This window comes from Aythya fuligula, chromosome 5, assembly GCF_009819795.1.
Source record: "Aythya fuligula isolate bAytFul2 chromosome 5, bAytFul2.pri, whole genome shotgun sequence".
In the NCBI taxonomy this organism is placed as follows: domain Eukaryota; kingdom Metazoa; phylum Chordata; class Aves; order Anseriformes; family Anatidae; genus Aythya; species Aythya fuligula.
Window position 1 is genome coordinate 37638458 of NC_045563.1, and position 22849 is coordinate 37661306.

The following is a 22849-nucleotide window of genomic DNA, read 5'->3' on the forward strand; positions in this document are numbered from 1 at the left end:
ACTGCTCGCTGTGGCAGCACATAAACAGAGGCTAGTGCTTTGGCTTGCTCCCAGCCCTTTGGGGGTGGTACAGCAGCGCTTTCCTTGCCAGTTGGTGGGGTGAGCCCCAGGACTGACCCCGGGAACTCGGGTAACAGCATAAAAGCAGGGTTGTCCCCTCCTCCACAGCCACTGGCACTATCACACCCTATCATTTGTCTTCCAGAGAGATCAGTGCTTTTCTGCTCTTTCTGTGGATCACCATGGGAACCGGCAGGAGCAGAGCCATGCCAGGGAGGCTCAGCAACTGCTGCTGTCAGAGCACTTTGTCTGGGGATCTCGCCTGCGGAGAGACGGAGCCTTCTCCGGGGCTGCTCACCTGCAGGTGACCCTTCCTGGGAGAGGCAGGCGGAGGGACCTCAGTGGGGGCTCTTGGCATGTCCACCTCCCACACGGGAGCGAAATAATTCCTCCCTTTATGCAACGCCTTGACAGGCCTGAAAGATCCCAGAGCAGAGATCACAACCATCTGGGAGCTGTGTGCCTGGCTCCGGTGTGAGACCAGGAAAGGAGCCAAAAACTTCTCCGGCTAGAGTAGCCTCCCTCCCTCCCGCACCCCCTGTCGGACAGCCCGCCCGCTGCTTCCAGCAGCAGGGGTCAGTAAGTCAGAGTCCTGCGGTGGGGAACCTCGTTCCTCTGTACCCCATCCTGACATCGGGCAGCTGTAGGGCCTCACTTCAGTGCAAGACCGGGAAGGCAGCCAAAGCCCTTCCCACAGAACAGCCCCATCTTTACGGGTGTCTTCTCTGCCCCACTCCCAGCCAGCGATCTGCCAGTTGTGGAAAGGGGACCCCGTCGTGTTCTGTGCAGCCCCTCCTGCTCTGCCCACAGAGCCGCCCCAGCTGCCTGGGGCTGAGATCTCAGGTCAGCACCCAAAGTCCCAGCTGGGACTCACTTTCCTCTTTCCTGAAATAATTGATTTAACAATTCTGAAATGGACTTTCCTGCCAGCTCTGCCACGGGGGTATGGGGACAAGGATACCCCTTCTCCTGGCCTACCCAAACCCTTCGCATCCAACAACTCTTTCCACAGCTCTAGGGGAGTTCAGATGTGAGTTCACTCCCTGCGATCCCATCTGGTCTGAATCTGTTTGCTGAGAAGCTGTCTGCAGTGACGGGTTGATGCAGAGCTCTGACAGCAGTAAGGGAAGTCTATGCAGCACACCCTATTGCCTCCTCAGCGCTCAGTCCTAGTAAATGTATCCCTCAGAGGGCTGATGTTTAAGAATTGGGCTGAGATCACCAGTTTGTCCACATAGCTGTCTCTGCTGCTGCTTGTCAGAGGGTAGCAGTTTTTTATTTCTTTTACTTGGTCTGAATTCAAACCGGTGATCTATAATCTGTACTCTGCTCCCCACATGGTTTGTGTCTTTCCTTAATGTAGGTTTTTGCACTGTGATTCTGGAACCATGCTGGCATTTCACAGGAAACACAAGGACACAAATTGACCACAGTCTGCTGCCTACTTTGCCTGTGCTGCACTCCTGGGATGGCAGACCTGCTGCTGCTTCAGGTAGGGGCGAGGGACACGGACTCCCCTTTGCAGCAGCAGAGCTGTGACCATCCCACACATCACTGAGGCTGCGGGAGTAGGAGGTCCAGCTCTCCAGGGCTCTCCTTGATTCATCCTAGCACCTTGTCCCAGCTCCATTCCCTGCCCTTTCTATACCTCCTTTTCCTTGGCAGGCCTCCCATCCTTGGGGCAGCAACATTCAGCCTTCCAAGTGCCGTTGAGCCAGCTCTGTTAGCACAGTCACAGCATCTGAGCCTGATACAGTTTTCCTGTGAGATACATCATGTAAGGCATCACCTGCACAGCATTGACCTCTGTAGTCTTGGACTCAGAAAAAGATTCAAAGAGCGCTGTGGTATGTGAGAACCTTACGGGCTGCATACCAGCCAATACCAGACACAAAAGACCACACAAAACAAACACGCTTGCAAGGACTGCCTTCCTCCTCCTCAGCCTGAAGACTCCCACGTGCTGTCCTCCTTTCTTCTCCCACCTGCAACAGCAATTTGACATGGACACGCAGGCATGCTGACGACAACCCCAAATTTACTTTTTAAACTCCATTCATCTAATCTGTGATCTAGATAAAACTACAAGGATAAAAGCACAAGGAAACATTAATTATTGTGAAAGATGTTAAATCTGTGTATTTTATAGAAGAGAAAGGCCTTTTTTTCTTTTCTCCACAGGCTACTTAAGTGATAGTTGATGTCTCAATCTAACAGAAAAAGACGTAATGAAATCTGATACTTGGAGGCTGAAATGGGAGAAACGCAGAGATGAAACAAGGCATTAGCTATTAAATCTGAGACTAACACTGGAGTTACCCCGGCCTGACTCCTTGAGGATAATGGGAATTCTGCTTTGTTTTGCTCTCTGCCAGTCAGGACTGAGTATACAAAACATATGCTCTTGCTCAAGCAGGAGTTCTGGCTTGACTAGAACACACAAAGGTCTTTATGTCCCGTCTGTGAGGTGTGACGAGATGACCATCACACAACCTAACCCAGCTGATACAGTAGTGGAAGGCGATGGCTTCCTGGCCCTCCCACTGGGTCCTCCCACAAGCAACTGGTTAATGCAGTGAGGTGATCCACAGCTGCCAGTCTCTTATTCTCTGCTGCATGAGCTTGTCACTGCTGATTAGAAGAGAAGCAAAGCAGAGGTTTGCAGGTCTGTGTTGCATCTGTCAGCACACTGCAAGCCCACAAGAAACAGAGAAATGGAACTAGGCACAAAGGCCATTTCCAATTTCTTTAAGCCCCTAACCTGGGTGGAATTCAGAGAACTACTATCTGAAGCCTAAGTTCCCAATGGAGAGGGACAAGTCCCTCGGACAGATGTTTCACAGCACTGGCTTGGTTTTGTGCAAGTTTTCCTTGTGTAGGACTGAGCCTTCAGTGGGGCTCCCACATGGACTGGGTCTGGCTGGTGGCTTTGCCCCTTTGGTAAGTTTTCAGCAGCACTGCATCAGGAACATAATGCTGTCTCCTGCCTGTGGGGCTATAACAACTTCACTTTCTAGAGACAATTTTTTCTGCTCTAATCTTCTGACAACTAGTTCTCTTGTGTCTTTTTGCCCTTCTATTTAGGTATCTCAGATAAGGTGCTCTTAACAAAGCAGTCCGTGCTTGTGTTGTGATAACGATAGCCTAACAGTGCCAAGCTAGTTCTCTTGGACTTCCCAGAGAGTTTGTTTTGTCAATAAGGTAGTTGCTGTTTATAGTAAATGTTATTTTATTTTTAGTTTTTAGTTTTGTTTTGTTTTGTTTTGTTTTTGATGGATGATTTGTCTGCAAATTTCGAAGACCTGACATAGAGTGCTAGAGCAGACATATTAAAGATAACTGCTGAGGGAACTCACTCGGGAACTGTGCGATACTGCTGCCTGCTCTTAGGACCTCCTCTCTCTGAAGTCAAAACAAATTTTCTATTTGCATTATGTAAAAGAAGGCACATATACAATTAATATTTGTCAATAATAATTTTTTTAAATTAATTAACAGAAGTGACAGCAGGTGAAAGGAGGCATAGCACTGTAGAATATTTGCATTAAAGAAATGGCAGCACACAGATCTGTGAGTGCTGATGTGGTTCTGGGACTCCAGGAGTTAAAGCGAGGTGTGTGCAGGCAGTTCTTGGGGAGGTACTTTGTGTAAAGTTCAGTGGCTGAGGAATGTCCTGGCAGTCAAGCTTCGATGCCTGGGAAAAACTCAAGGCTGGATTGACATTTCAGGCAGTGATACAATCCTGTTGGCTTCACTGGTGCAAATGAGAGAACTTGACCAGTGACTTTAAAGGAAGAAAAAAAATACCTCCTAAAATTCAGATTAAGGAACACCGGTTGCATGTGTGGCTGAAAGAAATCAGGAACAGTATAGAGAAGATGAAGGGAATAACTCATTTCCCCATTTTGTCTTTGGTCAGCCTTAGTTCAGGAGGGGACTTTGTGAAGCTTGAAGCTACCTTTTGCCCTGTTGAAATACCTATAGGGAGCCACAAGTCACGTTGGTTCTGGTTATTTATTACAATTCTTTGATCACTGGGAGTAATAATTAATGCAGGCACACACAAAACTTGCAGATTATAGGCAACGGGAATCCCTTGTACTGAGAATTGATGGAGAAATCTCTCTGGGTGACACTGTGACAGCAGCCAGCACCACCTCTGCCTGTATTCCTGTCTGTCCCTGCTCAGCTGGCCAAATGGGATGTCTCCTTGCCAGATGCCTGTTTCTTTTCAGTTCTCTGCCTGTCTCCACTTGGCTCTCTGGCCATCTCTGTGTAGTGCTATCCTGCTCTCTGACAGAAGCAGCTCAGCAATGCATGCTTTGTCTTGTAGCTGGAAAGGAAAAGGCAGCTTCATTCAGCCAAAATCCCATGAAACTGGAAATGGATGAGAAATCTCAGGCAAAACAATCTTGAGGGAACTGCAAGGCCCGCTGAATCTTTGCAAATCTGACTGCTTATTTGGATAACAAGGCATCTCCTCTGAGAAGAGCTTCACAGAGAAAATTGTAAAGTACCTTCGGCAGAAGTCATGCACCTGATGATGGAATAAGTAACAAGATACTGAATCTGAATGAACTGAATCTGAATTTTGCATTGAAACATGCTGGTCTAAGGCACGAAGGACCAAACGCTGCCAGGGCTGAAGCCTTCGTTTAGCTGAGGTCTTCCCCACTCCCACCTGAGGCTCAGGCAGAGCAGGCAATGAGCTGCCTGCAGCAGAGGGCAGCAGCAGGCCTGTGCACTCCCACCACAGCCCGGCCTTCCTTGTTAGCCCTGTTGGCAGCTCAGGGTGAGAAACATGCAGTATGTATTCCCGTAAATCACTATGTATTCCTGTAAGTCAATATGTATTCCTGTAAATCAGTATGTATTCCTGTAAGGGAATGCTAAATGTAAAGCAGCTCAGTAAGTGGTGGCCCTGTTACTGAATAAAGTATTTGATGTGCTGGCAGCTCGTTAGAAATGCCTGAAGGCTGGTGCGTTTGAGCCATATTGTGAGAGAGATGGCCCAAGTACATGGTGAGGAGAGTGTTTCTAGCTGGGAAACTCTTATGACACTAACTTGATTTCCACCTCTATCCCAGCACCAACCCGTGCCCTGGAGCTGCCTACGGCTCACCGAGGGGCTCTGGCTGGGCCCTGGGGTGCTCCGCCAGCCCACGGGGCTCTGCGGCAGGTGAAGGCAGCGTACTGCTGGGGGACAGCTGCCAGCTCCCCACCTGGCTGCTCCTCTGAGTGCGGCCAAAAGCAGCTGGGGTGACCCTGGCTTGCTGCACCCCTGGGCTGGGGACGGCTTGGGAACAGCGGCTCCGAAACCACGGCGATGGCTGCAGTGGGGCGCCCAGCCCCGGGGACGATGCGGGTGGCCGCAGCCCCCAGGCGCCCGGCACAAGATGGCGGCCCCGCGGCACCTGTCCCGCCTCAGGGGGCAGCCCCGGGGGCCGCCCCGCGCCGCTGCCCGCAGCCCGGCCCCACCGCAGCACCGCGGGCTGGGCGCGGAGGGCGGCCGCGGTCAAGGACGGGGAGCGGGCGCGGCTCCTCCCTCGCAGGGGGCGCCGCCCGCCCCACCTGCCCGGCCGCCGCTGCCGGGAGGGGATTAAGGGCCCGGGGCGGCTGATGTCAGTTCCTGCGCTCCCCGCGGGGCCGGCGCTCGCAGCCCGGGCGCTGGGCGGCAGCGGAGCGGCGAGGAGCACCTGCCCGCGGCCGGCCCGCGGTGAGCTCGGCGCCGGGGAACGGGACGGGACGGGATGGGATGGGGCGGGCAGCCCGGGGTGAAGGGGTCCGTCTGGAGAGCCGCCGCGTGCTCCGCGCGTCCCAAGCCGCGAGCTGGGAGGGGGAAAGAAAAAAGCTCCGTGGCTGGACGGAGCCGGCGGCCCCGGGGCTGCAGAGGGGGCCGTGAGGGGCAGGGGGCGCGGGGGGGGCTCGCGGCGCGGCTCCGGGTGCGGGCGGGGAGCGGCAGGTGCGGGGAGCAGCGCTCCGCTCCCGAGTGCCTCGTGCTGGGGTGGTGGGGGGGAATGAGGGAAAAAGTGACTGTCGGGTGTGGGGTTTACCCGCTGGGGGGTTAACTTCAGCAGAACGGCACCTTGGGCACGCCGTTCACGTATCTCTTGGATACGGTGTCTGGAGCCGGAGCCGTCGCTGCTCATTGCAACCTACTCCTACAAGTCACAACCAGAAGCCTCACACCTACATTTAGTGCCTGATCCCCTCTCGGTTTTTGTTCCCCCACAACATTTTAAGGACTTAGCAGCTCCCGTTATCTTCACTGGAAGCTGTCTGCTGTAACGCTCAGAAAGTCAGGCTGCTCTTCAGGGCGTGTCTGGCTGCACTTATGAATCAGCTTGGGATGATCTCAGCTTTTCTGAGTTGTGGCTGCTTTTTGTTTCCCGTGTCCCTAACATACCGCACCTGAAAGTATTCTCAATTTCTCAAGTTTCTCAATTTCTTGTATTCCAAAGGAAAACAAACAAACAGACAGAAACCCACAACTGTTGAATCAGTTTGATATAACAATACAAATATCGTTTGTATAACTGTATAAAATACATAAAATTTAAATTATGTAAAAATATCCAAAACCTTAATCAATTAAGATGGTTAAGAATCATGGGGGCAGGAGGGAGTGGTTGTGAAATGGCAAGTCCTAGAGATAACACCGGGAGCAAGGATTTAAAGTCAGTCTGTCAAATCAAAGTTGAGGTTGTAACTCATAAAGTATGGATGGCGCTGCTTACATGTATGTTTAGGATGTGAAGAGGGGAGGAACGATGCATTTAACAGAAACTGAGAATTCAGAGTAAGCTTGAAGGCAAGTTGCAATTCAGGGGGTGAAGGTGAATGTGAGATGTTAAACATTGCTTCAGGACGATACAGCATCTTTCTCTGAAAAGGTGCATTTTCTGCTACAGAGAACAAACTTTAAATCTAATCTGTGGCCTCTAGAAATGATTTGGTATGATGACACATTGGGAAATGATTAGCTTAAGTAGAGGAAATGGAGATTAATAGAAGAAGATAAGCAAAGAACTGACAAAAGATAATGTGACACCACTGTAATGGGGAGGGTCTGTTAGAAGGTATTTTACTAGAAGAGTCAAATTACTTGGGGGATTAGTAAAAGATGGGATAAACTCTAATGTCATATAGCAAAATCACCCATTAGAAGTAGTAACAAAACGTGCACAAAGCCTGGGAGACCACTGTTTAGAAACAGCAGGGGACAAGAAGATTGGAATATAGTAACTGACTACAGGACAACCATGGACTTGTTAAATTTTGCAGTGGATTGTACTTGATCTTGTGGAGGTCTGGCACAGACCTGTACTTAATTAATCTGTTCCAGGATCACTGTAGTGGGCCCCCATATGTTCCCATGTCTGGCACTTGGAAGGCAAGGCCAGCTCAGATTCCTTTGCTCTGGTAGGGTTGGCTTGTCTGCAAACATCGACCACCAGTGCAGTGTGGCTGTAAAAAAGGCAAAGGCAATCAGGTGTGATATTCCCTAGGAGAGTGAAAAGTACCAATACATAAGGCTTGGAGATTGCATGCTGCCTTCCAGCTGTGACTGTGGTCACCTGTGTCTGTAAGGGGAGTGAGAAAGACAAAATGCAGCTTTCATATTGTGTGTGCTAAAGTGGGAACAGGTGCAGGGGGAGAGGGGCAAGGTTTTCTTCAGAGCCTAGAAGAGCTCCTTATCTCTAGTCTTGCAAAATGGGGTCTCTAAGGTGAAGCTTTTGGTATCTATAAATACACCATGGGGTAAACATGGGGGAAACTAGTTAAGCTGAAGGGCAATATTTTGCAAGAATGAACAGATGCAAGCTGGTTCTGATTATAGTTATGCTGGTAATTAGAAGGCGGCTCATCAGAGAGATGAGGTTCTAGAACAACAGGAAGAGTGGGAGCAAAATGGCTGCATTCATTTACCAAAGGGATTATATGATGCCGTTGCCAGCAGTGGAAGGGAACGAGGCTTACTGATTTGATCTATCCCAGTCTTGGACTTCTCAGAACTGGGTACTTTAGTTTCCTCAAGTGATGGACTGTCTGAGGAAGTTACTCTTGCTCTGGCATGAGCTGTGTGGTAAATCAGGTTCATTGACTATATGTTCTCTTTGGACTTAAACTTTGTGAATAAAGACTAAAATCTCCTTATGTCTGTATGAAAGAAAAGCATTTTGAGAGCTGAAGTGTCATACCCAGAACACCTAGTGTTGTAGCATCCTTTCACAGCTAGTGCTCTTTTGGCTTGAGAATGGGTGATATCACTACCTGAGACAGAAACCCTGTGTAGTGTGCCTAAGATAGCCTGGTTAAATGCTGGCAAGGAACTAGGGCTAGAGATTACATTGATGTGCTGGACTGTGGAGAAGGCTGGCTTGTGTTTCTGTAAAGCTGTAGGTGTGCTGGTTGGAGAATGCTGGTCTTCCTTCCTGTCGCAGAGCTCTTTCAGCAATGCAGTACTGAGTAAGTCTGCCTTCTCTTTGTTTTAAACCCCCTCTTGCGAGCTAGAACAGTTTCACAAATCATTGGCAAGGCAGGCAACTGGCTGCCTGAAAACTTTCTATTACTGAACAAAGCAACCTGTATACAAAATAACTCATCGCTGATGTTTGTAGCTAAGGGGTAAAATATGTCTCCCTTCATTCAGCTACATGCTTGCTGTTTGGAGTTAAGTGGCCTGCTGTATTATGTAAACTTATGCTATTATGTATACTTAGGGTAACCTGAAGCTCAGCTCTTTTACCTGCAAAATATGAGCCAGGTGTTGTGGGGTGCACACCACCAGAGGGACATCTAAAGCTTTCTCACCCTGCAGAGGGAGAGGTGCAGGCGGTGAGGCGGAGTGACTTCACTGTTGTCTCCCAAGTCTTGGCCTGTTACTTTGGCCCCAGTTCAGGAAAGTGTTTGCCTGTGAGCGTGTGTGAAGTCCTGAAGTATGGATTTCGGTGTTGTGATGAAGCTGATGAACTAATGACTGTTTTGGCTTCGCAAATGTTTGTTATTGTAGGGTTGTACAGCTGGCTGCGGGAATGCACACGTTCAGTTGGTGTTTGTAATCTGAGCACTCACCAACTCCTGAATTTGGTTAAGGACACATTATGTGCATCCTGCATGTCTTTTAAAATGTGTCTGAAGCTTCTAAACAGTTACTGAGTAAGAAAATAGGAACAACTCCAAAAGCTGCAGCTTCTTCCAGTTTGTGGAGTTACATATCACTTTTTCTACAAGGACTTGAGTAGAACTGCATGTTTGGTCTTCAGACCTAGCTTGTTCCCAGCTGGGATCTCTGCATGTTTTAATAGAGTGATACGATGGAGGATGACAGACTCTGGAAGAGCATCTAGTGGCTGGGGGCACTGGGCTTAACTGAAATGTTCAAGCTAGCTGCAGTAAAAATGAACCCCAGAGCATGGAGATTGTTTCCTCACTTCAGCTTACCTTATTGTAACACAACACAAGAAGAGCTAGAAAGCAAAGTGCACTGCATGTGTATGTTTTAGTCTGTTTGAAGACAGCCAGCTGATGCTTGTAGTCATGCGAGTCTTCTCTCTGTGGCACAGGTGGAGCAGGTCTGGTGAAGGTGGAGCTGGATGTATGAGCGTTAGTTCATAGTTCTCAGATTTTCCCACTGGCAGAATTGTTCTAGAAATGTTCTTAGCGGAAAGGAGCATGAAAGGTCTGTAAACTTGGGGGGGAAAAAACAGCTTCCGGGTTTTCCATTGTGGTTAATTTTATAAGACTTGCCCTAGCTCAACCCAATAGGTCCTTTCCATCTCGTATTTCTGGAATTCAGTGTTAAATGTGTTCCTGGAGAGTGAAGTGGGAATGTGTCAGCATGTAGAGGGATAATCTTAGTTGAATGTGTCCTGAGTAACTGTCCAGTGCTTCCAATGCAAAAGGCTTTCTCTATTCAACTCTGTGCAGTGCTTGAGTACCTCTGAGATGGAGCTGATTGAGATGGAGAGGCTGTTATTGTGAAGGATGCTCGGCCCACTGTGGTTTGCCCTCTTCAGTTAGTTTGTCACCTCTTAACGAAAGACAACTTCTGCCCAAGACAGTGGTAGGATTAGTCAAGAAACAAATCTGTTCTCTCTTGCCCCTTTCCCCCCTCTCTCTTAAGTTGCTTTTGCACAGCAGCAGATTTTTCTAGATATGCATCAGCAGACTGCCAGACAACTCCGTTGGAAAGGATTTGGTGATCCATACACCCAAACTAGAGAAGACTTTGCCACTATGTAAAAACCACTTGTGTTGGAAAGGTTTTACTTTAAACCAGAGTCTGTATTAGAAGGAGAAAGATACAACTTTCTTGAGGTTCTGGTCACATAACTGTTTCTTCTGAATTTATTTATCTCTGTGTATAGGTCCTATTGTAGAAACCTCATCCAGAAATGGTGCAGAAGAGTTCTGCTGGGACTTGGGGCTGTTCAAAGTTGGAAAGGGCTATTGAGCAATGTGACAAAACCAGGGGGCGGGCTGGCTGGCTAGGAAAGCACACATCCTCCTGCCACCAAGGGGGTGCAGAGAGGGCTGTATCTTAAAACATGCAGAGTTCCTCTAGTCCTTCCTGAGACCTTCTGTCCTGCTCCACCGCCAATGCTGAGTAGCACGTGCATTGCCTTGTGTTTCCCTGAGAGCAGGACTTGGAGCTAACAGGAGGAGAGCTGGCTGGGTTTTCAGATGGGAAGAAGAATTCTTGAGGGAAACCACAAATCAGATGCAGCGTGCTGTGGGTTAACTGTATCAAGTAGTGAGGGATTTGGAACAAATGAACTGTTACCTCATATATTGCATCTTCTCCCAGGCAGCGTGAGATAAGACACCGATGTCTCAAATTTGTAATGAATGTGGGACCTGAGCCATGCCTAAAGTTTTAGTGACTTGAAAGTTTGCAGCCATAGTGGTATGGTATAAAGGAGGCAGGAATGAAAATCCTTCTGGTGCAGGTATATAGGTAGAGGCTGAGCAGGCCTGTAAGGATGGCAAGATGGCTCTTTGTGGAACACACAGTGTGATGCATTAGTAAATTATTTACTCACTTTAAAGGTAAAAGTTTATTTGAATATTTATATGTTATCCATTAACTGTTGGCTTATGTATGTTTAAATACTCGCATATGCTCATCTGTAACATCACTGGCTTTAATGTAGTGCCAACGTTAATTTATAATTGTTATTGCGAGGCAAAAACTTAGTTTCCTGTTGTGAGCTGATTCTAATGGAGTGCTCCCCACAATGCAGTGGCTGTAGGACATGCTGTAGCTGCATGGTAGTATTGCTGCTCTTTCAGGTTCTAGATGCAAGTCCTCTCCCAAATGCAGCTGTACCTGTGAAAGGTATCGCTGTTGCCTGGGGCTCATCTCTGCTCGTCAGCTAGAAGCCATCATTCTCCCAATCTGCTGGGAGAACGATGTGGGCAAGTACTCCTGAACTCACTGCCATAATCACCCCTGTGCTGGCCATTAGCAAGGTCAGCTCACCTGCCTGACTTGTCCAGTGCAAATCAGGAAGCTGTCGTATGATCCATTTATCTGCTACTGCAGGGAGAAGAGCCTCTTCTGGCAGAGGGAAATGTCTGTAACTTGGATTAGTACCTCTAGATGATCTTTAAGGTTCCTTCCAACCCCAACCATTCTGTGATTCTGCTTGCAGAACAAATGGGCTCTCTTACTGGTCCTGTTGACTTGACTGAGGGAGACTAGGCTCAAGGGATGAAGAGTTTGCCAGTCTAAAAAAATATATTTATTTTCCCCTCCTTCTCTTCTCTAGGTCTTCTAGAGCACCTCAGGAGACATCCCAAGTGGATAGCTGAACAATGGCTGAACTTGCAGTGGAGAATGGCAGCTGCACGGACTGGCAAAAGCGATGCATTGCGTTGGAGTCTCAGCTCTTCAAATTCCGCTTGCAGGCAAGCAAGATCCGAGAACTGTTAGCTGAGAAGGTGAGGCAGTGATGGCTTCTACTTTGTACTGAGTTACAACATGAAGGCAAAAATACCTAAATGCTGAACCATTGAGTAAAACTGTACCTGTAGTGGGGATCTCTTTCCCATTTACAGTAGGTCATTTCAGTCTGCTCATCACTTAAGACACCGGGATATTCCTGCCACAGTTTTGTAAAGTGATGTTAGTGAAAGTAAGAATTTGGCATTGTTCTCTGGAAAATTACCAGGTATTCTGACTGTACTGAAAACGCTGTACCAGCAAGTTTCTAGAACTCAAGAGAATGAGGCAGCTACAGAGCAAAGATGGGTATTTTTTATAAGAATGGTGGGATTTGCCCTCCCATAAGCTGTCCTGTTGCCAGACCAGTTATGGTATAATGTTACAAGACTGGACAGTGGTATGTATACTGTTAAAACAGCAGGATAAGATTGCATATCCAGTCAAAATATTCTGAAATATTCTGGGGATGCTGAAGAGCAGGACTGGGGTGCTCTGAGATCTGGATGTCAGAAATCTGCATGGCATCCCTCTGGTTTTAGAGGCATCTCCTACCAATCTCACTTTCAAGTGCATTAGATAAACTCACCTGCAGTGAGTTTAGGAGAGGATTGGCAAAAACCAAGGAGAGAGGATTGGCAAAAACCTGAGGTTTTGGTGTATGCTTTTGTGGTTGTTTGTTGTTGTTGTTTTTGTTTTAACTTCCATCATAGCGTATAGATTTTCTTTACACAATCTTTTGATTTGAACTCAAGCTTTTTCACTAAGCTCTAATTTGCACATAATCCAAGCTTGTAGTTTGTCATGGAGTTCTTTGTTTCAAAACGTGACTTACAATATCACAGTCCACTTTAAAATTGTTCAGCCATTCAATTACTATTGGAAAGTGAGAACAGTTTCTTTCAGTCACAATTTGCTGATGAGTTGAAATCTTTGTGATTGACTGCAGCTTACTGCGAACACTAAGTTTTACTTGATGATAGATGTGTTCTAACTCTTACTCCACTTTGGGTTATGCAACTTTCATGTGCATGTGCCTGTGTGTTTTTTTTTTTTGGATGTTTTTAAATGAGTTTCTTCAGAGTGGAGCAGTTCTGATCCTTGCTTTCGATCTAATTACACGTTGACTAATGCTTTATGCTGTACGGGAGACATTTATTCCATCTCTCATTGTTTTAAGAAATGCTGCAATTCTAGCACCCTGATCATCTTTCTAGTGTAGCTCTGGAGGTGGACATCATGACTATTTTTAATATCACAGAATCACAGAATTTTCTAGGTTGGAAGAGACCTCAAGGTCATCGAGTCCAACCTCCAACCTAACGCTAACAGCCCTCCACTAAACCATATCCCTAAGCTCTACATCTAAACGTCTTTTGAAGACTTCCAGGGATGGTGACTCCACCACTTCCCTGGGCAGCCTGTTCCAATGCCTCACAACCCTTTCAGTGAAGAAGTTCTTCCTAACATCTAGCCTAAAACTCCCCTGGCTCAACTTAAACCCATTCCCCCTCGTCCTGTCACCAGGCACGTGGGAGAACAGATCAACCCCCACCTCGCTACAGCCTCCCTTGAGGTACCTAAAAAGAGCGATAAGGTCGCCCCTGAGCCTCCTCTTCTCCAGGCTGAACAAGCCCAGCTCCCTCAGCCGCTCCTCGTAGGACTTGTTCTCCAGGCCCCTCACCAGCTTCGTCGCCCTTCTCTGCACCCGCTCAAGCACCTCGATGTCCTTCTTGTAGCGAGGGGCCCAAAACTGAACACAGTACTCGAGGTGCGGCCTCACCAGAGCTGAGTACAGGGGGACGATCACCTCCCTAGCCCTGCTGGTCACGCTGTTCCTGATACAAGCCAGGATGCCGTTGGCCTTCTTGGCCACCTGAGCACACTGCTGGCTCATATTCAGCCGACTGTCCACCATCACTCCCAGGTCCTTCTCTGCCTGGCAGCTTTCCAACCATTCCTCTCCCAGCCTGTAGCTCTGCTTGGGGTTATTGCGACCCAGGTGCAGGACCCGGCACTTGGCCTTGTTAAACTTCATGCAGTTATTATATGCAATATTCTCCAAGAACAGCAACATCTAAAGTCAGTTTAGATAAAGTAGGGTAAAAATCATTGCACAGCTGTGGTACAGGTCTGGTAAGGACAACTGTGATGTGCAGTACTCCACAGACTCCGTAATGCAGGAGATGTAGCTGTGTGCTTTAACTCTGCTCTGAGAAACTTCCTTGCTATCACCCTTCTTTTTGGAGAACAGACTTGCCAGGCCTCTGTTGGAATATCTCTTCAGGGGAGTCTGTGGGCCACAACAGAATAAAATTGTCATCAGCTTTAGGGGGGTCCTTGAGGAGAGGCCCTACTGCAATTAATCCAGCCTTTCAGGCAAAGCGATGTTCCTTTTGTTAAGATTAAGGAGCAGCTTGGTTCAGTGATCAGGTTACTCTGTAACTACTTGTACAGCTCCCTGTTAGGCTTACTTGGAGGGTCAAAGAGCTAGCAGGCTTGCAGTTCCCTACTCTGAATGTCATACGGGAAGGGAAAAGCACTCCTGGGAATGTGGACCGGCTCCGGTGTCCTCTCCTGACGCAGGTGGACTCTAGGCCCTAGAGCAGGTGCTCAGCATGTGATGCTCATGCTTTACGTGGCTGGTGGCCAGCTTTCTGTGCCCCTTGTTCCTGAGTGCTCTGCAGTGATTTCCTCAGACACCCTCCTCTCCCCTTCTGTTGCCACAGGGTGCTCAGCAGTCACAGCACTGGGCTCCTGTCTGCTCTGCATCCCGCTACTTGGACAAGTGGGGATGCAGAATCAAGGAAAATGCATGCTCAGTGTAGTGATGCCAGCTCTAGGGATTTCTGTCATGTTTTATAGCAACTCTGATTCTATTTTTACTTCCATCGGTGGGAATGAAGAGATTCAGACATCTTAGAAATATTGTGTTTCTAGAAGGGTTTTGAGGGAAGGAGGAGAAAATCTTAAAAAAAAAAAAAAAAAAAAAAAAAAAAAAAAAAAAGAAGAGATGGGCACAGTTCGAAGCTGGGTTGCCAACCTGTGGTACCCCTGAGATCCCCTGATATGGTTTACGGCAACAGAAACTTAAAAATATATCTAACGGTTTTACCAGATGAAAGCAAAGAATGGCGTTAGCAACAGTGTGATACTTGCTCACTAGCCAGTTTATCCAAGGGTTCTGGAAGCCGTGGATAGAAAGCTTGGCAACCTGTTCCCCAAATTTTAAATCAGTCTAACTAATTTTATGATTTCAAGGCAGACTTTACTATTTTAACTCAAAAAAAAAAAAAAAAAAGGCAAACAAAAAAGCCCACTCATGTCTGACATTGGTAGTACAATGCACGCTAACACTTTAAATACTTGAGATTTTGAAAATCCGCTTAGACCGACTAATCTGGATCGCTGCTCAGAACAGGAGGAATGCAAACCTAGGTGGCTGAACTGCCGGCGCCCCAGTTGGCACGGTGCTGGCACAGTGTTGGCACGGCACAACTGGCCACGCGTGCAGCCTGGCCTGACTGCACGGTAGTGCTGCACGGGCTGGCATGGTGGAGGGCCCCAACCTGGGGCCCCTGCGGGGCACAAGGCTCCGTGCAGACCTCAGCAGGGGCCTGGTGTCCCTGGACACGGGGTTATTTCACTCTGAGGCCCCATAGCAGGCTGTTGCCTTGGCAGCGAGGTGACCTGGCCGCAAGTGAGCGCTTGAAGAGAACAAGAGGAAAATGAGGCTGAGACATGCCTGAACCTTTTTTTTCCCCTTGGTTTTATTTCATGTGTTCTGAGCGGTCAGGAGAGGGAAAGCTTTCTGAATGGCTGATAGGAGGATCTTTTGCTGCTTTTAGAAGGGCTATCTGGGTAACTTTTAACCTGTTTGTCTTAATTCAATAAAAATGAACACTTGGAAAAAGCCTCTTTTGTCTCATGCAAGCATGTCTATACAACTGGGCCTGTTTCTCTCTATTCAAGCTGTCTGGGCTAATGTTTGGAAGAAGAGTTGCTTGAATTCATCTGTGCCACTGATTTTTTTTGCGTGACCTGGGTCAAATTTCTAAGTAGCATTTGTCAAGCTATAAAGCCTTTTGAATGAAAGGACCCATGTAAATGCCAAGTATTATTATTAATTCATTGAGGGATTTGAAAGAGCCTTACAAGCATGGATGTATTAAAACTGAATGTACTCCAGTGAGACAGCTGACACCATGGATGGGTGAAGCAATCACTCTGTGCATATGAGAAATGCAGTGGTTATTTAACAGTTCATACTAGGGTAACCCAACAATGTAGAACAGGAAGCTAAGAAAAGTGCAAGTTCATTTAAGGCTACAGAGGGAATTAGGGTGACAGAATGTAATTGATTTGCCTGGAACTTTGCCAGACCATCCTGATTGCACAAGAAGTTTCATAAATTTTTAGTGATCAGGAATGGTCCCAACATAACTTACTTTGTCCTGATCAGGAACCAGGACTACCACCAACAAGAAGCAAAGTGGCATGAGGAACCTGCTGGAACAAGATGACATTTTTTGTTCAGAACAGCGCTGTCGTCTTAAAATAACTTGAGTCATTCATGGAGATCTCCAACCCTTTGGAGAATCAAGCTGTTATTCTAAGAGGATAGTCAGGGGATAGATAGATTCCTCTGAGATCTGTGCTCTGAATGTAGTCCCTGGTGATGTCAATTCATCAGAAAACTAGCAGAAACTGTTCACTCAGAAGCTACCATCAGAAACAGTCTTTGTTTCAGAAAGTGTATTATGCCACCAGTTTGCATCTGTCTTTCACCAACATTTTGCTGCTACCTGTCTGTGGCTGTGATGTTCAGAGATGAATAGGGAAATTCCTTGGTAGACCACATTTCCTAGTGGACAGAGGAAAATGTTGTGCCCAGACAACTGCTGTTAATGTTAGATTGCCTTGATCTCGGTCTCTACCAAGACTTCCGGTGTCTGTGTTTGGTCAGAACAGCTATGGCTGTAGCTGTCTGTGCAATCTTCTGTGGCACCTCTCATCCTCTGCCAAGATGTCCTCAATGATTTGTGAATTTAGCTCCATAGTCTGTGATGTCCTTGACTGCTCCACTGGAAAAGATTTATAAGATATGTGTCATGCTAAACGTGGCAATTTGTGTTCTTTGTGCTTTGTAGTTGTTACGGAATGACTTCTTTTTTGAAGTTATATGATGATTGATGTGTCTCCATATATGTACTTTTCTGATATGTTTGTCAATAAGTGTCAGTCCACTTTTCTCTCCATAGAGGCACATTGAAGATGAGAGCCTTTTTGCTACCTAGAGGATAGGAAATGGAAGCAAGGGAATACTGATATCTCCTTTCAGGGTGATCAACACGAGATGAATAAGTCCCATTTTCAGAAGTATTGATTTGATTCTCATAGTGTTCTACCTGACTTTCTTGGCTCTGATACTTTATCTAGAGTGGTCAAACACATCAGAGTAGAGGAGTTCAGATTCCCTTACAGTCTTCCTTTTTTTTTTTTTGTTTGCTTGAGGCATGATTCTTTTAATCTTTTGAACCTGCTTCTATCTTGTTCTTTCATGAATAAAACTCTTATAAATGCTCAAAATTCAACAGAGCATTATTCAAATTTTGCAGCTCAATGGCTGAAACTTAAGAGTCACTGAGCTGATATTGCTGGGCTAAAATCTGAGACTCATCAAGGCAGGGCAGGTTGTAGAAAACAGCCTTGCAAACATCAAATGAAATCCTATTGATTAAAAACCAAACAAACAAAAAACCAGGATTCTTGTACTTGAAGCAATGCTCAGATTAGAAGTCATAGAATTGTCAGTTTGCAAAGCTATTTAAAATGAGAAGAACAAGAAAACTCAGAACACTGATAATTCTGTCAGGTATGAGCCTGTGATGCTTTTTGAAGTGACACTTCAGACTTGTTGTGAGCTTTATAAGATTTTTCATTTTTATTTACTACTGTGCATAAATCCTAGCTGAAATAAACAGGAAAGGATGGTGGTGTGTAGTCAGGCTTCTTGCAGGGACAGCCCATGGTGTGTAAATTGTAGAAACAGGGTCAAGACTCCGGGACTATTCCCTTGACCCGTGTAATGAATGATGAAGCTTACTAATGAGAAAACAGTTCCGGTAAATTCAGGTTGGGGCAGATGACTGGAAAAGGTCAAAGGCTTTTTTCCCGGTCAAACCTGACTACTTAACCCAAAAGGTGCCAAAGATTTGTGACCTGAAAATGAAATGCAAGGCTTCTAAGTCAAACAACCGAATCTCTGGATGATGTTAATTTCTTTTTTCCCCTCTTCCTCACTTGTCTTCTGATTCTGAAGATGCAAGAATTGGAGCAGAGAGTAATGGAAGCAGAGCAAAGAGCTGAGGATGCAGAGAAACAGGTAAGAGGTCATCTTACATGGCTCTGGTACAAGCCCAGCAGGAACTTACTCTCAACTTCTTACAATTCATTGTACAGAGAGCACTTTGCAGCACTGTAATATAGTAGTGAAACACTGATTCATGGTGGTGAGTGGTCTTTGAGCCTGAGCTATGAACAAGTGCCTAAAGAGGTTCAATATCTAGTGAAAACCAGCACCTTTTATCTGCCCCTCTTTAAAGGCTTCACCTGCTCATCCATGATTAACCCACTTGATTATGGAAAAGGAAGGGGATGCTTTACTTCAGGTTAAGGTGCAGAGATAAAACTGTCTGGCAGGCCCTCAGAAAAATATATAACAGTGCTGGTAGGGACTTGTCTACAAGTAGAGTAGTTTCTGCAAAAGAAGCAGGATGTGTCTGCAAAATAAATAGTTTTAGACTTTTTTTTCTCACCAGCTTAGGTATAGGAACAACGCTATGTCATATCACAATGCTGTTGGCCTCTATGCTAGATTAGCAATTGCCAGCCAAGAGCAACAATTGTTTCTGAGTGGAATCAGTAAGTCCACACACAACCAAGACAGGCAAAGGTAATGTCTCTGTGATAGCACCGTGAAGGAGGTTTTATAGATGGTGACACATCAGTGACAGGAATAGTGTCCTTGATGTGGGAAGATGCAGTGACACCAAGGAGCAGCTGTCAAGTCAAATCCAGATCAGAGAATGGGTAACAAAGAGAACTTCACTGGAAAGGTGTAGGAGAGGGAGCTCAACAGAAGTGGAGGTTACCATGGTACTCAGCCATGTGTTGGCAGGTCCTAAGGACTAGCAGTCTTCGAAGTTGTAGGGTCTGCCTTTCCAGGAACTTGGTCCCATCCAGAGAGGAATGTTGCTAGATGCATGCTTCACTGCTGCCTAGCAGCACAGCATGTGACAGCGTAAGGAGTAGGTCCATTCCCTTCCACTAACAAGTGTACTGGCCATGAATGAGAAGTAGCTTACAAAAGAGAGGGCTCCACATCAAGTGTAAAATCCCTTGTTATCTTTCACTCCAGGAGTCTGGGGGGATTGGATTTGTTAATTCAGCAGGCTCCCTGTAGCTGCCAACCTCAATTAAAGAAATCACATGTTTGCAGTCCCCACTCTGAGCCTCTAGCACAGAGTCAGCATTTGGTCATCAGACAGAAAGGAGGGGCCACCTCTTTTTACTATAATAACCCTAAACTCTAATAAAAACACATCTGACCCAGCAGGCTTAGTTTTCTGGTTCAGATGTTGGGCACCTACCTTTCGGATTCAGTATGAGGAAGAGGCAGTTTGCTTCTCTGCCTAATGTAGGCAGACAGGAAGACAAAACACGGCTGCAAGCATGAGGTGTAGGCTGTTCAACAGAGTGTGAGTAACTTTCTTGCACAGGCTCTACGAAGTGTCCAGTTTTTTGCCCATCTTCTGCCTTCCTGCTTCCAAGCTGAGACTAAATTAATGGTATTTAGAACTGATATCTTTGCAGATTCGGTTTCTCTGGGATGTGTTGGAACCAGATATTTTCCTGTTGTCAAATGCTGCATTTAGCGGGTTTGAGTTAAAGTCACAGAAATCCAATCAAGTTTAGAAGTGAAGTCTTGTAATCCCTTCCGATGGGATGAGGTGATTATAAAAGGGACTGGCATACTGAGAGACGTAGATTTTGAAGAGAGCAAAGAGGTTTTCAATGTCAATTAAAGCTGAAAGGGGTCAGCAGCAGCTAAATTTTAAAGCACTGAAACCTTGTCTGCACTGAAGGAATGCTACTTCAGTGCTTCCCCTGCTGAGATGAACAAGTGGTGGTGCTGACAGGAGCTCAGAGATAGGCAAAGTTTCTGTTAAATCTAAAATGGTCTAGACCTTAGGTCTAGAGAAAACACTTGTCAGAAAGCCAGAAGTTGCCAAAACATTATCTTAAGCTGAGGATTGTAGGAAGAAGAAAGTCATCTTTTTTTAGGAGTGTTTTTGGTGTATATCTTAGTGCTAAATGGTGGGAAAAAGGCTGGCCATGATATTGCAGAGGAGGAAAATACATTGTACCTTTCCCAGATGTCTGTATAGACTATAGTGCCTGCATGGTCTCTCTGACCAATCACATTCGAATAATTAACAATCCACAATGTGTTTATCTGTTCATTATTCAATTTACATCTGTTACTCCTTCAGCAATGCAAATGAATGCACAATGCTGTTTCCACATATGCAAAAATAAACTGATTTGAAATCTTTCTTCCTATCCCTAGTTTTTTTTCCTATTCAAAACCACAAGATCTAGAAATACCCTGTCAGTCAGGGTCTTACCACTAAACAAGCAGCTTCATGCGCATTATTTGGTTTTGGTCTCTCTCTGATTGTCCTTTCAGGTCAGAATTATGGAAGAGGAGATAAAACTAGCCAACATGAAGACTGGTGAATCAGACAGCGCTCTGTACAGGAAATACCAGGAGCTGATGGGTACAGTGCAAGGAAAAGAAGACCTGATTAACAGACTGGAGACTCAGCTAGCAAAACAGGTAAAGATACCTTCTGTAGGGAGATCTGTAGCTTCCATGAGCAGGAGGGATTCTGTAGTGCATGGTTCTAAGGCACAGCTCATGTCTCCATTGCATGTTATCCTCTTACAGCTGATCTGAAGGCAATGATGCCCTGCTCAGTATGAGATTTTCTCGTTCAATTCTCCTTTCAGGCATAAGCCTCCATTCAGCCTCAGTAGCCCTTGTCTTTTCATTACAGAAGATTGGTCAGTGTCCTTGAAGGACACATTAGGATAGACTTGAGTCAGTAGCGAGACCCTAAATTGTAATGCTGAAAGCTGCTGACGGTATTTCTCTGGCTATATAGATTACTCCACAAATTCATTATGGAATCCATTTCTAGCTCAGCATATGCTGCATCTTTGGACGGGAACTTTCACAGTCCTCAGCAATCCTTTGGCGTAGTTCTTATCTTGCCAGATGTTTTCATTATAAAAGACCAGCTCTTGGTCTTTTCTGTTCTCAGTACGTGGAAGGCAGGAACTACTTCTACACTGGGATTTATATTTCAGCTCTGTTAAACGCCGTGGCCCTATGGTCTTGTTTATAACATGAGGAATGTGATCATCTTATGTTGCTAAATAAACTTTCTTTTTAATGGAAATAGTTTGTTAGAATTTTACACAATTATTTTGCTGTTTGAGTTGCACGTCACATGTAGCTAATTGTCACCTGTTTCAAGGGCAAAACAGATCAGTAGACTGTCTGAACTTAGATCGAGTATAGTGTGGAGGTCAGGCATCAGGTCTTTGTGATACTCAGGGTTTCAGGTCACTTTCCTGCGCCAGCTTACTCTGGCAGAAAGTAGATGAAGTTTCTGCATTTTGGAAGAGAAAGAAGGTGTTCAGAAGGAGCTACAACAGTGACCTTGGTCTGGAAGCAGCTCTTGTAATGGATGATGGAAAAAATTCTGATTTACCCAGAAATGCAAGGTGTGATTTGATTAAAATCAATAAACACAAGTTGGAGAAATGTTTCTGTTAGTAGAAATATCTCAATTCCAGCAACAAGAGGCAAAATGAGACTTCTGGAAATGAAAGATGAAGCTTGACAGTTTCAGACAAGAAATCCTCGCTTTCTGGGTCACTGGTTTAGTTGCAGATGGTAGGAGTTCTGGAAGGTCATTAAGGTCATTAATGTAATATTGCAATCCTATTTGTTTTCACTGGGTTGGAGAGAGCTGTAGAGTTCAGAGCATTATTAAGAGGACACTGAGATCATGCCTGCACCCCACAATAGTGTGGGACACAAATTCCTAACTGCTCCTGGATCTTAAAGCACGGTAACTGCTTCTACAGATGCCGTGCCTGAGTGCACTGGCTCTGCTTAGAGGCAGGGCTTACTAAGCTCTGTGACAATGCTGTTGTAATGTTGCTATTCTGATGTAGGACCTTAAGTAAAATCTTGATGTTGCACTTCAAAATATTGCTATACTGTACAATGGATCTCCTACCATTTGGTCCCTGAATTAGTAGGGAATTGAAGATGTAACAGTGTGATGGTTATTCAAAGGACTATGGTAAATCTGCTACATTTGCCAGATCGTTTCAGGCTAATAGTCATGTCTAATATTCTGACTCCACCAAAGGCTGGTATCTGATAATTAGGAACACACACACCCATGTTCAGGGAGGAAAACTAAATCCTTCTCTTGAAGCTTGAGATTAGATTACTTTTATTTCATTATCCTCAACTGCAACTTTTACTGCTGCCCGGTAGTGTTGCCAAGATCTATTTTAAGTTCAGCAAGCATTTTTGAATAAAAGCTTTTAAATGTGTGGTTGTGATTAAAATCACGTGCTGATTAAAAGTGATGTGAAGATGTTGGGAACTTCCTGCAATCTACTGTGTTTCTGTGTGGCATTCAGTGAACACACACTCTTCAGTTTTCTTGTTCTTTGTTTTTAAAGAGGCATATA

General features: G+C 45.9%; 1 protein-coding gene across 3 annotated transcripts in view; it reads left to right on the forward strand.

Moving 5' to 3' along the window:
- Positions 1-5685: 5685 nt before the first annotated feature.
- Positions 5686-22849, forward strand: part of PLEKHH1 (pleckstrin homology, MyTH4 and FERM domain containing H1) — a 50065-nt gene continuing 32901 nt past the window's right edge. For all 3 annotated transcript variants that reach the window (XR_004253289.1, XM_032187742.1, XM_032187741.1), the window contains exons 1-4: positions 5686-5776; positions 11835-12006; positions 18330-18392; positions 20760-20909. Coding sequence is in view for 2 of the 3 variants with exons in the window: in XM_032187742.1 (XP_032043633.1) it covers positions 11881-12006; positions 18330-18392; positions 20760-20909 (339 nt within the window). In the remaining variant the exon portion in view is untranslated. The remainder of the gene's footprint in view (positions 5777-11834; positions 12007-18329; positions 18393-20759; positions 20910-22849) is intronic.